Here is a 16937-nt window from a genome sequence, read left to right as displayed (position 1 = left end):
GCAATTTGTTAAAATGGCAAAATATGACTCCTAACATCGTTGAAGTGGGACTCATAAAATGTCCCTGGGACTCATTTCTAAAAGACCATCCCTGCATCCCGGGACTAATTACATTGAAAACCTATTTACATCACTGGCGTGTGTGCGTGTGTGCGTGCGTCTCCTACAGATCCATCTGTGAGATCAACCTGGAGGCGGAGCTGTTCACCCTTCAGGACAGCAACAGCAAGCTGGTGGCGGCGCTGCACGAGGCCAACGCCAACGTGGAGCAGTGGAAGAAGCAGCTGGCAGCCTACCAGGAGGAGACCGACAGGCTACGAGACCAGGTGGGAGCAATTTACAATTATAGGTATTTTAGCAGACACTCTTAAAGGGATAGTTCAGATTTTTGTGGTTGCAACTGTATTAATTGATTGCCCGAGTCCCGTGATGGGAGTTCTGCTCTGGTTTTGGTGAAATATTAAGTAGTTCCGGTCATTTTGTGGGGGACACTGGGGGCCACGCAGTAAAAGTAAATTAATCCACAAAACTAACATAATTTGTATTGTTGACCTATTTCTAAAATATTAGTGCAACTTTTGTTCATTTTTGCCCCCATTATCACATGGAACTATGCTTGTTGTGTCCATATCACTACACCAAAAAAATTGTTCCATGTAATAGAGGGGTCAAAGTTGAACGAAAGCGCTAATATTTTAGAAATAGGTCAACAATACAAATGAACTATCCCTTTAATGCAGAGCGACTTGCATTAAAACCCATTTTGGGCGGGAACCCTTTTTGGTGTTCTATAAGCATTATGTTGTACTTTTAGCTATTGAAAAATAGCAGATCTACAAGCTCATAGCGCCGTACCGAGTGCCGCGCTATGAACTTGTAGGTCTGCTATTTTTGAAAAATCGTGAAAATGTGCCTGAGATCTTTGAATATATATATATTCTTTCAGAGTTTCAGTTTTTAACTCAAATCTTTGCTTCTGGGGGGGTCCCTGGAACAACATATTTTCAGATGGGGGTCGGCGGCATATTACATATCATTTTTGGGGTCCTTCACATGGAATATTGAGAACCACTGATTTAAAAGACATTTTTTAAATTTCGACGTCAGGCCTAAATGTGCTAAGCAAGAACAAAAATCATGGCAAAACATCACATACATAAAAAGTATTGTAGTTATCATGAAACATGCGTAAGCTAAGGACGTAACAGTGGAATATCTATATAATGAAACTATGCATATAAACTATACATATATACTATACTATGCTATACATACTGTAAAGTGCTGTGACTACATACAATGCAATTCATAGTGCTGTCTACATAACATGCTATGAGTCTGTATCAAATGCTATCGAAGTCTATAAAAGTGCTATCTATGGGGCTAGGGTAAGTGCTACGGGCCAGAGCAGCCTACTTACTGGACCAGTGGATCAGTGTTGTTTTTGGCAGCACATTTTGAGTTTAGTTTTAGTCATATTAGTCTCTTGAATTGTTTTCACTTAGTTTTAGTCACATTTTAGTCACCCGAAATGTTTTAGATGTTAGTCTAGTTTTAGTCGACTAAATATCATAAGATTTTAGTCGACTAAATCTACGGTTGATTTAGTTGACTGAAATGTATTTTGGCGGGCCTTGATGTTGTCGTAATGGCTGATTTTACACTTGCTGAAAAGAGAGAGAGAGAGAGAGAGGGAGAGGGAGAAAGAGAGAGAGAGAGACCTTGCGAAGCATAGCGGAAGCATGAGTGGTTGTCAAGCTTCCGCGTGATGACAGAGTGGATGTTCGGGTCTGACAAGTCCCGGAAAAGATGGCGCTGTGATTGGCCGGTAGTCACTTGAGTGGCAGCGTGGCGCACGTATAGCGTGCCTTCCGCCCCAGCTTGCCCAGAGTGTAAATTGTTCCGCCCTCCCGTCGACACACTTAACTCATTCGGCGCAGAAATCGCCTTCTGGCGCGTGTTTTCCAAATGGCCCCGGGTGCCGAGATCGACTTTGGACGCCTATTTTAACTCTATAATTGCGGCTAGCTGTTAGCATAAACCCCAGTTCCAGGAGCCACCATACGCGTTCACTTTAAAAGACGGAGTTTGCCCCCCCCCCCGCCCCCACACACACTCTCTACACACACTCGAGTATCATTGGAACAAGCACACACTGTTTACCTTTCGTCAGAAGCTTTTACATGGCGGGAGCGTTGCGGTACAAAGGCACAAATTAAATCCGAAATTTGGATGGCAGAAGATCCACCAAGGACAGCTCTCCTGGAGTCAGACTCATGGAGGTTTGAAAATCCTCCTTTCAACTGCTTTACACCGTGATTATATTTTCAATCCCATAGCTGGAGCGGTGGGGTGTTGCCATAGGAATCGGACCAACGTTAAACCCTGCGGTGGGAATCAACCATCATATAGACGGAGTATACGTTGGGGTCCGTATATATACGGACATGGGAAAGAAAGAATTAATATCAATTGATTACGGTGATCAACTGTGTCCGGTAATAACACTCTGGTAGTGGTTCGTTAAAAAAAAACAAAAAAACGCAAATGGAAACTTATGCTGTCTATGATTATAGAACGTGATTCTTCTTTGTAGACCAAAAACAAGCTTGATTTGCAGCTCATTTCTCTAAACGATATGATACTAGCTTACACAAAGTATGTTTTGCGTGGATTAAATGACATGACGTGAGATTTTATTTATAGCTTTAATCCTTTAATACAGTGGTTCCCAAAGTGGGGTCCGGGGACCCCCAGGGGGTCCTTGAGGGAGTTCCAGGGGGGTCCCCAGCTAAATGATAGTTAGGAACCAAATGGACCCTTATGGGTCTGTAACTCTGAGAGTGTACAAACGGACCCTAACGGGTCCATTTGGTTCCGTTTGTACACTCTCAGAGTTAAATTAACATTGATTTTACAATATGCATTGGAGTCTCAGAGATAGAAATGCCATTAAATGGGGGTCCATAGACTAATATGCATGTCAAACTGGGGGGTCCTTGAAATTCAAATGGTTGAGAATCATTGCTAGAGCCGTAACAATCTTCTCTTATATGGTGGGTCCCTGGCATAGCTTTTCAAATGGGGGTTTAATCCACTACAGGGGTCTGATTAGTGTCAATTTTGGGGTCCTTGACATGAAAAGGTTCGGGAACCAACAGTATTACAGTATTATCCTCCAATTAGACCTTCATAATGATTGCTCTGAACAAAAAGTGGACTTGTGTTTTGGCCCTTGATCATAGCTAAAGTCTTCAGTCTTCCATCATTGTCTTATACAGTATTATACAACAGGTCGTTTCGAGGAAGCAATCTGATTGGTTGAAACAGCTTTCTAGCCGTGGTTCAAACGAGCACCACTCCACACCTAATCAAAACAAAGAATTCAGCTGCTCTATTCACCCAGAGCGCAGCAAACTCGGTGGCTAGGCTAGCTAGTTTCTTGGTACATTTGTGGTCGTAGTGACTATATCTGTCATTAAAAAAAAAAAAATCAGCGATTTTCTTAGTTTTAAGGGTAACTGTTGTATAATTGCAAGCGGGCTCGTTCCTGCAGCATCGCAGGCGTGCATTAATTAATGACGTTAAACCACCCCCTCTCGTGTAATATTGCTTAAATCTCTGTTGTAAAGAAGCAGGGCAGAAGTTGACGGTCAGGGTTCAACACACATCCAATTTTCCGTGGCAGTGCGGTGAAACCTTGTAGTGGCATCAGACGACGGGATCAGGTCACTGCAGGACGAGCCAAAGCCTTAAGCCAAACAAGAACAATAATGTGACACTGATGAGTCAGTCCGTGTGTGTGTGTCGCTCTCCTTTTCTCCCTCAGTCTCTTTGCTTTTCAAAAATGTCAAGAGATGCATAATCCCAGCAGGCGGGTGGTGGCCTTTATCTGCCAGAGAGAGGTCACGCAGGTTTTGATTAATCCATTCTGAACGGGAACCCCTTTTGGTGTTCTAAGCATTATGTTATAATTTAGCAATTGAAAAATAGCAGATCTACAAGCACATAGCGCGGCACCGAGTGCCGCGCTACGAGCTTGTAGGTCTGCTATTTTTGTAAAATCGTGAAAATGTTGCGCAAATCTTTGAATATCTTTCAGAGTGAACGTTTGCTTCAGGGGGGTGCCTGGAAAACATATTTTCAGGTGGGGGGTCGACGGCCAATTATATTTATTTTTGGGGGTCCTTGACATGAAAATGTTTGAGAACGACTGACATAGAAACAATGGGTTTTTCGGAAAACTGTCAGGATTTAGAAGACATTTGTAGAATCGTCCTCAGGTCTAAATGGGTTAATTGGGCCATCATTTTCAGACAATTCAATTCGTCCTCTTCCGATTTTTATTGTATTCCCCCCCACCCCCCCCCCCCCACCCCACACACACACATGTCGGCCCCCCACCTACACTTAATGTGGCCCACAGGTTAATATCAGAATACTGATGTATTATTGATTTCAGCTTTTACAATTCCAAACATCCCGCTTTAATTATTTCAGTCTATATTAGTAAGCTTAATGACTACTATTAAAAGTAACATACTTTTCAGGATTCCCAAAAAATATATAAAAAGCATTTCAATTCAAATATAGCAAAAAATAGCAGATCTACAAGCTCAAAACGTGTCGCTGAGCAACTGGTTTTGAACTTGTAGATCTGCTATTTTTGATACGATAGTATATATATGCAATGTGGCCCTCTGGAGTGAGTATGGGACTATAGTGGCCCTCTCCATCGTCAAAGTTGCTTGGTTGTATTTGTACACTCTCAGGTAGGCCATTTTCTCCAAACCATTATATATTGCACCTCACGCACAGCTGTCGGTTGTAGTGTTGACATTGGCTTGGCAGGTATTAAAGAACATCTCTCATATGTGTCAAAATTGAGGGGGGGTAGTCGGCGCGGGGGTCCGCGGTAGTCTGCGTGGGGGTCCACACTGACCCGACTGAGACTCAATTGCGTTACTGTTACCCATAAAATCAGCGGGTGTGCTCTCATGCAGGTCTACGCACTGTTTTGCTGCGCTGCACTGTTGTGCTCAAATTAGTTAGCCTAAAGAATTCTGAGGCTTCATGGCGGCTGATTCAAGTTTCATCAAAGTAGTGTCTGATGGTTTGACTTCATGACGTTCAGCTATAGCATCCCATGGCTGGAGAGGTCGGCTAGAGGCAAAAAGTGGCTGGTTGCCTAGAGACACGAGGCAGCTAATACGACAGCCAATGAGAATGATAGCTTGCTAGTACGGCCACTATGGCAGCCAATGAGAGAGATAGCTTGCTAGTCCAGGAAGGCAAAGCGATCGTTCATAAAACCAGCTCCGCTGTGCTTCACACAGCAGCTGGTAAAAAATACATATTTAGCCACTTGTTCGAATGCCCTGCCCCCCCCTGTCGAAAATAGCTAAAATCGCTAAAATGAAAGAAAGCAGCAAATTAAAAAAATGTTAACACTCACCTTTTACTTTTTAACATCCTAAAACATGAAAATTGGTTGTTGGTATGGGAGGGGGGGGGGGGGTGCTCATTTAAGCTGGTGGCTTACAAGAAACCCCTTTTAAATTTAGGACCTTCATATTTTTTTTCTCTCATGTACAGCCCCATTACTAAAGCTTAGTAAAAGTATTGATCCCTGTTGTTGTTTTTTTGTTTTGTTTTTTTCATCTACCACTCTGTAAATGTCAGCCGTGGATTATCTTCAAATCCGAGCCCGTATGGTCTGCATGCTTTGCGGCATGCTCTCCTTTTTTCATAGCTGAAGATGATGACTACCAGGTGGCTGAAAATGGTTCACGTCTCCGGGGGTCTGTGAGAGAGGGAGAGAGAGAGAGAGAGGGGTTTGTAGGACAGCCATATCCTACTTTCAATGTCCCAGTTTAGGAGGAATGAGAAATCACTAGAGGGAGCCTGGCAGCCATGCTCATTTCTTCTTCCCTTTTTTTTACCCCTTCGTTTTTTTTCTAGCTCTCCTCTCCTCTCCTCTCCTCTCCTCTCCTCTCCCCTCCTCTCCTCTCCTCTCCTCTCCTCTCCTCTCCTCTCCTCTCCTAGCCCGTAGAGAGTTAAAAATAATCCCAGCCTCTATCCCTCCGTATGTCTCTCCTCTCTCTCGCACGCACGCACGCACGCACGCACGCACGCACGCACGCACGCACGCACGCACGCACGCACGCACGCACGCACGCACACACACTGTAGTTCTCTCTCTCCTCTCGGAGGTGGGGACCTTTTCGAGGTGTCCTTCTAGTGGTGGTTCTGTTTTATGGGGCCCAGCTGACACCGCAGTGAGGATTCAATTCCCACCAGTTATACCTGATAATGGTGCTGTACGTGTCTCTCTAGCCCCGCCTGCTGCTTTTGGGAGGTGGTCTACTCTGGGCCGTGCATGCGCTAAGCAGGGACAGCTTTAGCTATTCATTAATTTTCATATACCTGTAGTAAAAAATAAATAAAAAATGTATCACACAGCACCACATTGTTCCTATAAAACAGTTTTGAGTCATGATATCACTTAAATTAATTGTGAAAAGCATAAAGCGTTAAAAGCAGACTGATCAAATTTTATATAACACAGCACAGTATGCCAGTAAGCCGGGGGGGGGGGATGGGGGTGCACACGGACATGTTTGGTACTTATTTGGAGGAGAATATAGTCCACTTGCCAGAATGTGAACCCAGGGGCATTTTGAGTACACCAAAGTTTGATGTTAGAAATGTTGAGTATGGGTCCCCAGCATGTCGAAACTGTAATGTAATATGGTAGACTTGGAATGAAAAGTGGGCACCAAATGGACCCTGGCCGGGTCCATTTGGTTCCATTTGTACACATTCAGAGTTAAATTAGACAGCTACCTGTATGTGTCCTCCCTGGCTGTGTCCCTGGCTGGGTCTGTTCGAACACGAAACTAGCTTTTGGTTGGTTTTCACAACCAAATGCTACTGTTGCGCAGCCTAACACACACACATATTAACTATTATGATGTTTGGGGGTGTTACAGTACAGTACAGTAGAGGGACCTGGGGACCCCCACATGGTAACTCTGTCATTTCTTGACTGTTTCGGACGCGGGGCGGCTCGCCGGAACCGGGCCGGCCCCCTGGGCGCGATCCTGGGGTTCTGGAACTTCCGGGGACCCCCCGGGGACCGCCCACACGGAGTTGCACCACTCACTTCACACGGGTGCCATTAAATAGGGATCTGTAGCCTAATGCATGTCAATCTGGGGGTCCTTGAAATTAAAATGGTTCGAGAATCACTGCTAGAGCCGTGAAAATCTTCTCTTATGGGAGGTCCCTGGCATATTTTTTTAAATGGTGGGTCCGCGGGCTAATAAGTGTCAATTTGGGGGTCCTTGACATGAAAAAGTTTGAGAGCCACTGCTGTATAATTAGGAGGTAGGGAAGGTTCTAAGCTACAGATGGAATGCAGTAGGTGAGGTTGAATGCTACAGAAAGGAGGTAGGGGAGGAGGCTAGTGTTCATAATCACAGTCATCACAGACGTTCCGACAAAGTATAATGACACTTTACACTTACAAGCTCACAACACGTTGTGAGCTTGTAGATCGGCTATTTTCAGCATGCAACCAAGTGTAAAATGACTTCTACTGGAACTCTCGTCCACTATAGTCCCTTCCTAACATTTTAGTCTAGTTTAGTCCCCCCCCCCCCGCTATTCATTTCAGTGGAAGTTGCTCAGTGGCGTTTTGAAGCACCCGGAAGACTGCCGGAAGTACAATTATAACTCAATGGCTCGAGCGAGCGGAGGTTTAGCCTAGCCTAGCCCCGGACCTCAATTTTGAGGTCCGGGCTTACGCACGTGACGTCATGAACGTCCGTCCACCTCCATTAAAGTGCTGCAATTCCACATTTCGCCAGTAGGTAGTGGCAGCTTCAACATTGGATAGCCTTACTGGGGGCTTGGTGTATGTATGTATGTTCATACTGTGCTTCTCCACGTCAGGTGGCTGAGTTGGAGGCCCAGGGAGGCCAAGGGCCCAGTGACCTGCTGAAGGACGAGCTGAGCCAGTCTCTGGAGGAGTTGGAGTCTCTGCTGAAGGCCAAGGATGAGGTTTGGCACGCCATTCTCTTTACCCAACCTCCATATGTTTTTTTATTTTATTTTATCCCACGCTTTTGTAACCCATTTTTCACCCCTGTGTCAATTATCTAATGTGATCCTGGGCTCTTACACACCCTCCGCCAACCTGGGGAGAGCAACGGACTTGAACTTGTGCTTCCTTCATACATGAGTGTCCAAGTCACTCCTTTACACCTGACAGGGGGGGGAGTTTCCCTGGTTGGACGTAGCGCGTGGAAGGAACACGTTATTCCGACCAGTTCCTTTCCCCTCCCTCAGCCCTCAGGGGGAGGTAGTTTAGAGACCAGGATTACTGCATGTTTTTTGTGAGGGTACCTACCCTAGGGGACACGATGAGAACATGCAAACTTCACACAGAAAGCCTCCAATGTTGAATATGCACTGTTATCTAATACATAATAATGTATTCGATACAAATCTGGTGTACTGCTTAAAAATCCCATTCTCCCAGTGTGACCAACACTCCCAGTGTGACCATTAACACTCCACAGCGTCTAACATAAGCAATCCTCGTGTTAATAGCAGTGTTGGGACCGTTACTTTAAAAAAGTAACTAGTTACAGTTACTAGTTACATCATTTCAAAAGCAACTTAGTTACTTTACTGTTACTTAAACCAAAAAGTAATGCGTTACTGTGAAAAGTAACTTTTCCGTTACTAAGAAAAAAATCACACCCGTGTGAACTGAGTGGTGCAAGGTCTTATATAGCCTGATCAGCTGTGGTCTGACGTAATGTCAGTGACCATAGTAGCCATGCTCATTTGTTTGGGTCCCACGTAGGTACACACACGTACAGGTACACACATACATAGACACAAACAGACAAAGCTGGTTGTTGGAGTGGTTTGCACCACTCAAAAAATATCAATCACACCCATGCCCGGAACTTCCAGACCCACATGAACGCGCTCAGGGTGCCAGCCCGGTTCGGGTGAGCCGCCCGCGTCCAAAACTGTCAAGAAATGACAGAGTTACCGTGTGGGGGTCCCCGGAACATCCAGACCCCCAGGAACACGCCCAGGGGGGCGGGTGGGTTCCGGCCAAAACGCTTGGTGGAGAAAATATGCTATTTCCGTGCTGAGACCCAGGGACACAGCCAGCCAGCCAGCCAGCCAGGGACACACATAGCTGTCTATATAGGAGTGGTTGCACCACTCAAAAAGAAAAAAGGGCTCCCACTTCTAGGCCATTCATTCATGCCTTTATTTCAGTACTGATAATAATACCAATACCAGGGGGGACGGTGGTGAGTTTGATGATGCTATGTAGGCCTATCAATACATATTGTTATAGCAAATAACACAAGTAGGCTACAACCAACACAATATGGGGGTTCCAGTTCCACTGCTCCAGTGAATGTTGTATGTGGCTGAGATAGATCATAGCTGCTCTTATTAGTGGTGGTGGCAATACTAATTTGAGTCTGGATTTATAAACAAAGTAAGACCAAAACCAGAATTAATAGGTTTGATTATCACACACCGTAGTAACGGTAACAAAGTTACTGAATTTAAAAAAATAAACTGTTACAGCAACCGTCACTGCCGAAAGTAACGGCGCTACTGTAACGCGTTATTTACGTTACGTCCCAACACTGGTTAATAGTGTGCATTTCCTAATTTGAACAAGCCTTTGTCTATTTTAATAGTCATTGTTTCAGTAGCACTAAATGCTACTGTAATCAAAAAGGCTCAAATAATAAAGGTTTGACTGGTTATAAAGGTTATAAAAATGCACTTATTAAATGTGTCAATGAATGCTTCATTCAGTAGCCTATAGATAATACAGCACTGTGCCAATTTATAATGAACCCATTCTGGACGGGAACTTTTGGTGTTTTAAGCATTATGTTATACTTTAGCTATTGAAAAATAGCAGATCTACAAGCTCATAGCACGGCACTGAGTGCTGCGCTACGAGCTTGTAGATCTGCTATTTTTGAAAAATAGTGAAAATGCTAATCTTTGAATATATATTCTTTCACAGCAAACGTTTTTAACTCATATCTTTGCTTCTGGGAGGGTCCCTGGAACAACATGTATACAGATAATTCTGGGGTTCCTTGACATGAAATAGTTTGAGAACCACTGACGTAGAAACAAGGTTTTTCTGAAAACTGTCAGGATTTAGAAGACATTTTTCAGGTCTAAATGGGTTAATGGCATATTCCTATTTTCTCACTTCTCTTTTATAAAACATATAAAATTATTATTATTTAATTTATTTATTTTTGCTTTTACATGTATATATTTCACCAACACATTTCACCAAGTCTTTCTTTCCTGTGTTCCTTACGGTATACAAATATTTCTAAACCATTGTATGTTTTGTTTGCTGTATGGAATAAACAGTTGCACAATAATTCATTTTCAGGTTGAGGGCTACCACTTCAAAACACAGTTTTATCATTATCGATTGATTCATTAAATGACTCGACCCTACAATCCATATAAGTAATCATTATCACAATTTTTGCACGAGTGAGACATATAGAAATAAGCAATGGCTTAATAACTTGGCACACAAGTCAAAATTAAATAGAAATGGGAAACATTATAGCCTACCGATGGAGATGTGCCTCATGTTACTTTCTTGCTCTTCCAGGAGATCCACTGTCTGCAGAGTAAGAAATCTGAATACCATGAGATGGAGCAGGAGAGAGACGAGGCCATGCACAGGTTACAGGTACAAGTGGAAGACTATACATACTGTACATGTACTGTACATATCGCATACTCGGTACAAATGCGTTAAATCCTGAGCATTAATTTAACTCTTAGAGCAGGGGTCCACTACGTATTGGATTCATGGTAAATGTCTATTTTCAGACATTTAGAGACTTAAACCTGTAATACTTTGTAAAAGTGACCTTAGGCCTACTTGGTCTGCTCCTTTTTCCTGTACACCAGAGGTATTCAACTAGATTAGGCCGGGGGCCACAACTGTAGAATGATTGTGTGTGGGGGGCCGCACAGTGTGCGCGCAAAGCGTGAAAATTGGTGGGTTCTCAAAATGCATTTTGTGTTCAAACACAAAGATTTATGTAGTGCACAGTATGAGCATAGGGTGATATATGTCTGTACAAGTAGGCTATATGCTACCTTAAAATAGATGTAGACCTATTTGACAGTGCATAAACATAATTGTCTTGACATTAACAAGCGTCAACGAGCACCAGCTGGAAACAGACAGACAGACACCAGCAGTACTCTAGTCTAATTCGTTTTGCACAAAAAACACTTCCTGGGCTAAAAACGGCCATAGCCAATGTGCTGACCTCATCACATTTGTGATGACGCTATGGCCGTTTTTTTGTGCAAAACTATAATGCTTGGAATGGATTCAGATTGATGAAAACTCCCTAGTTTGACACATCACATGCTACTTAAAGCAAAATGAAATTTGTATGTTCTTGCCTTAATACAGGTTGTTAATGGTATGGTCACAGTATCTCTGAGGACCCCCTAGGGGTAAATGTTGAGTATCCAGCAGTTCTGAAGTATTATCATACTTGACCTTGCCATGTTCACAGAAAGCATGTATTAAGATGCCAGTGCGTTTCGGTGCATGGTAACGAGCGCTCCTCTTCCCACAGCCTTGCGTTTCAGTTACCTCGCCGTCCAGCATTTTGTTTGTGTCACAGACAGTGCCCTGGACGCCTTGAATGTAAAATATAAAGCATTATGAATATGTATGTGCTTATAATTCTAGGCATATTATTATATGCCTATAATTAGGCATTTCAGCCCCCTGCACCTCTAACACTCTCTTGCACCCTGTTCTCTGCCCTATATTCTTCCCTCTTGTTCTGACTTCAGGATATGGAGATGCGTAACTCCGAGCTGGAGAGGCGCATCCAAAACACGGAGCAGAACCTGAACAACACGCTGGAAGACCGAGATCGTGTGGACTCAGAGATCCAGAGGGCCATCGAAATCCTGGACATCAAGATCTTTGACCTGAACGACCTCCGGCAGAGCCTATGCAAGCTCATCGACAAATAGGATCGACTTGGGGGGGGGGGAGAAGAAAAAAGGCATATGGGGATTCACTTAGCAGTGGCCATTAGGGGAAGAGGACGCAAGGAGATCAGGATGGAGCTGGTCCAGGTCCTCTTCTTCACGCATACAAGAACCACCATCGGGCTGTTGGAAAGAGGGTGGCCACCACCCCATGTCCCTGTCGCAGCAGTGGCTGACTGTTAACTTCTCAACCTTAAAGGAGAATTCCATGCTAGAAGGCTTTCTTACCTTTATTTGTAGTCGTTACGTCCCCACCAAAGAGGTCCAGGTGTTATTTTGTGCAAAAGTTGTTGGCTATTTCCCCTAATATAAGCCCTCAATGGGGGTTGGGTTTTTGTGCTAATTCGCTTATTTCCGTCGAAATAAGTAGTAAAGTGTGCTGCTTGGGATACTATTTACATTATGAAGAGAGGATATACAAAAGAAATTGATTTTTCAATTCATTGTGGGCATATATTAGGGGAAATAGCCAATAATGCGCTTTTGCACAAAATAACACCTGGACCTCTATGGTGGGGACGTAACGACTACAAATAAAGGTAAGAAAGCCTTCTAGCATGGCATCCTCCTTTAACATGTAGGTTGTGGCATCATCGCCCCAAACAAGCAAGCAAGCAGCAGCAGCATAAATGATATTGTCTGATCTAATGTAGTGCTAATTTTTCCCACGTTGCTTTCATGAGTGACATCCAATGCAATAAACTTAAAGTCTTAAAGGTAAGTGCTTAACAGTGCTAGACATTTAATTCATGCAGAGACCTGGTGCTTGTAGTTTTTCATATACTTTTCAGAGGAACTGATTTTTTTTGTTAAGAAAAGCAAACAAACAAACACAAAAATGTGGATGTAGAATAGTGTAAGAATGAGTGATATGATTTCATTGTGTTTTCAACGGAAGCGATGGTGTGTTTTGTAAAAGGAATCTGTACAAATGGAGAAACAGACAATAGGTTCAACGTGGGTGGTGTTAACGAGAAGAAAAAAACAACCTGTTGTGTTCTGATTGACCTACTGTATTTTACAGCCAGACTACATTTTAATCCATGTAGTTAAAATGTCATGTAGTTCTGTATGGACTTCAGCTCCACATTGATGAAGGGCTATGCAGACTTTAAACAACTACAACTACAGTCTCAATCCTGCATTTTGAATATTAATTTATTCCGGTCAAAGACATTTTGCTTTTACATTATATCCGGGCGGTGTGAACTCCCATCAACCCAATTATGATGTTTGTTTTTTTTAAACAAAACGAATAATGGTCAATTATAAGAAAACACATGGTTATTCAAAGACCTGTATGCAAGTTATCATGTTAAGTGTCTAGGGTCATTGGGCCATAATGTATGATGTATGGGTAAGGCATGGCATGGACATTTAACTTAAAGTACATTCAGAATTTTGCTTTTGCATTTAAAGTAAGAGACACCAAAGATCACATTAAGAGCAGTCACTGATAAGTTAAGGTATAGAAAAGGCTTGTTATAGTGTTCATAGGGCACATATTATTAATCTAAGATAAGTTATTTGCCAGTAGATTGTACATTAAGGTACATTAAGCTATAAAATGTAGGCCAAATGTGTTTCCACTTGATATCAATTAATAGGCTATATGCTAATATGCTATGTGTTTAAGGAATTTTAAGAAAAGTTAAGTCATGAATTAGTCTACGAATTGCTGTTAAATTTAAGCTGTTGACATTATTTATGGCTCAGTCTAAATGTACCTTAAATGCATCTCGTCTCTCGCCGAATAAACCATCAACTCACTGACTATTATTATACAATACACTGCTAGCTTTAATTAGGGTGATGTGTTCAAGGAAGGTTTTAAGACATTTTTATCCCAACTATTATTTTTCCAACACCTTAATTGATAAGTCTGCTTGGGGAAATTACAGGCCTTGTGAATGTGGTCATGTTGTACAAATTATGAAAATGCTGACTTGCTGCACCGATTGTATTAAGGTAGTCAAACTGAATATTCTTTTCAATGCGCCTTATTCAGAAACCATTCAGAAGTATGTGGATAGTAATGCCAAGTCCAGAACACTGGACTGTTTGTCATGTTGTCTGATGTAAAGTGTGATGATGATAATTGGGAGGCTGTGCTAAGGCAGATGTTTAGATTTAATAAAACATGGCCTCAAGCTTCACTTGCATGAGAATGCTAGAGAATTTAAAAAAAGAAACATGCACCAATGTCAGCAAAAATAAATGGTCAAGAAGAGGATCATTGACAATGAGAATATTGGAGTTAATCTTGTCTTCTTCAAACACTCTTTAAACGGAAAATGGCACCTTGCATGAAGACATGTTAATGTTCGTCAAGAACAACGATAAGATATTCCATTTATATGTCTGTGTCCCCAATGTAAGCAAAAACCACAGATCAGACCATTATGCCAATATACAAAATGATGTGCATATGCAACCGACGATATGGGCACCCGACACTATGGGCAGTATTATGTGTGTCTTAAGTACCAGGTCTTATAACTTAACTTAAGACCTGGAGGCGTGATCAATGCCATTTGGCTATTCTGAGTGGCCAAACAGCATTGGCCACGCCTCCAGGTCTTAAGTTAAGTAATAAGACCTGGTACTTAAGACACGCATAATACTGCCCTATGACTCAGACATATTGGTGATCCGACCACTATGTACTGTATATGGCGGTGCGACCTCTAGTCCAGCGGTCCCCCCCCCCCCCCCCCCCCCCCCCGTTACCTCCTGATCTAGCTGACGCACCCCCCAATGCTCTCTTATTTGGCCCGAAAATGATAATCTTTTAACGTGATTATGGCAAATAATCACAGAATGTCACTGCACTGAGGCCCGTTTTCCACTGTATACAGCAGCTGAATGTCTCTCAGACCCCCTTTCCACCGGTTGGTTCCCAATGGGAGCCGGTTCAGTTCTTTTTGGTTCTTAGTCCATGAGCCAGAGCTCCAAAATTGGAACGTTCATTTTGACTTGAGTGTGCAAAACCATACCTATATTAGATTTTTATCATCATGAAACTTCCCCAATTGAGTACTTACACAAAGACAATGATTTATTGTATTACAAATTTTACATTTTTAAATATGTAAATGAGGCATGGAAAAGCTACTACTGTGAAAGGGATATCATGTATTAATTTACTTGTATTGATCCTATAAACAATTTAATATAGGTCTAGTTTTTCCCACCAATTTCCGAGCTCTGGCTCATGGACTAAGAACCAAAAAGAACTGAACCGGTTCCCATTGGGAACCAACCGGTGGAAAGGGGGTCTGAGAGACATGCTGTATACTCCCACGGCTGCTCTACACATCTCCTTACAACAGTGGTTCACCGGAGTTTGGTGTTAAATAACACCATACAACCGCCATTAACCCTTTTCATGTCACGCACCACAAGGGGTGCACGCACCACAGTTTGGGAACTCCTGCTCTAGTCTCTTAAAAAGAATCACACTTGTGTGAAGTGAATGGTGCCTTTTATCATGATGATGATGTATAAAACCAGCAACCATACACAAAGTCACATGTTGGAGCGGTCAAAAAGCATAAGTAGGCTGATCAATGGCTTAATTTGTATATCTCTGTCTTTACGTGAGCAAGGACATTCATTCAAGTTTTGTTTATTCTCGAAATCACACTGAGTAATCAAACTCATTTTCAGTGTCGTCGAGTAATACAATATCATAATAGAAAAACACCACAATACATCAGAAGATCAGGAAAAGAAAAAAACTAATGTGAATTACATAGGTTTACAAATAAAAAGCTAAGACAAATTTAAAAAAAAAAAACAGTTACATGTTGTAGGGGTCTGTATGCTCACCAAGGTTTTAAAACGATTCAAGGTCTTATTACTCTGTCCGCCACCCACATCACAATCACTACTATTTACACAAGTCTCAATGCAATTCTTGCATTGCATGGATCCTTGCAAACTACTTGTGAGTTGTGACACTGTCCAATACCTAAATGTAATGTTCTGTCCAATACCTAAATGTAATGGTGCATTTATATCACATGTCTCAGAAAAGGCTCAATCTTGCAGAACAAGATGAAGTATCATGGACTCTGGGTGTGGAATAAAGCACATGGGTGTGTCTCAATTCTGGGGGTTGGACCCCGCAGAGTGCGGATGTGAAGTGTGATGACGTCACAGGGGCGCGTCACAGTTCCGTACTTTGAAGGGTGCAGGTAAAACTAAATGTCACTGCATGAGGATTTATGTAAAAAACAAATGCCTCAGGCAGTGAAAGTAAAATAGTAGCTTGTACAGCATGGCTAAATGCTGTGGAAGTTTGACCTACAGTACCATTCTATGTTATAGCAAGCATTTTTCCAGCAAAAGATGATGAGACACTTCTCAGGAGGAGTGTGAGGCGTCGGTCGGGTCACCCAACTACGTGGCCGGCTAAGACTCACCCGTGGCTTTCGCGTGCGTTTAGGGTTTGGGGATGGGGATATAGAGTTAGTATGGGGCTCTATATGGTCGGAATATTGGGTAGTCGGATTTATGAGTGTCGGAATAATTCTCTCCTCCGCATCATCAGTGCCCGTACCTTAGGTGGGGTTGGCGAAAGGGTGTGGAGTTTGCATGTTCTCCCCGTGTCACCTATAGGGTAGGTACCCTCACAAAAACGAGAAGTAATCCTGGTCTCTATATTGCCTCCCCCTGGTCAGCGCGGGGCACCTGATGATGGAGGGGAAAGGAACTGGTTGGAACGAATAACGTGTTCCTTCCATATATGCTACGTCCTATCGAGGAGACACGCAACACAGGTGATGCGAGCGACGTTGTTGAGCTCCCTCATGTCA

General features: G+C 42.8%; 1 protein-coding gene across 1 annotated transcript in view; it reads left to right on the top strand.

Annotated features, from left to right (window-relative positions):
* LOC306943322 (homer protein homolog 3-like) overlaps positions 1-13358 on the top strand; it is a 51879-nt gene extending 38521 nt beyond the window's left edge. Inside the window, exons 7-10 of the mRNA XM_079529575.1 lie at positions 170-326; positions 7957-8064; positions 10700-10780; positions 11914-13358. Of these exons, the coding sequence (XP_079385701.1) occupies positions 170-326; positions 7957-8064; positions 10700-10780; positions 11914-12099 (532 nt within the window). The 3' untranslated portion in view covers positions 12100-13358. The remainder of the gene's footprint in view (positions 1-169; positions 327-7956; positions 8065-10699; positions 10781-11913) is intronic.
* Positions 13359-16937: the final 3579 nt, after the last annotated feature.

Source organism: Electrona antarctica, assembly GCF_951216825.1.
Source record: "Electrona antarctica genome assembly, chromosome: 19".
NCBI lineage: Eukaryota > Metazoa > Chordata > Actinopteri > Myctophiformes > Myctophidae > Electrona > Electrona antarctica.
The sequence above is the reverse complement of the archived record's forward strand: the minus strand, read 5'-3'. Positions and strand labels throughout refer to the sequence as shown.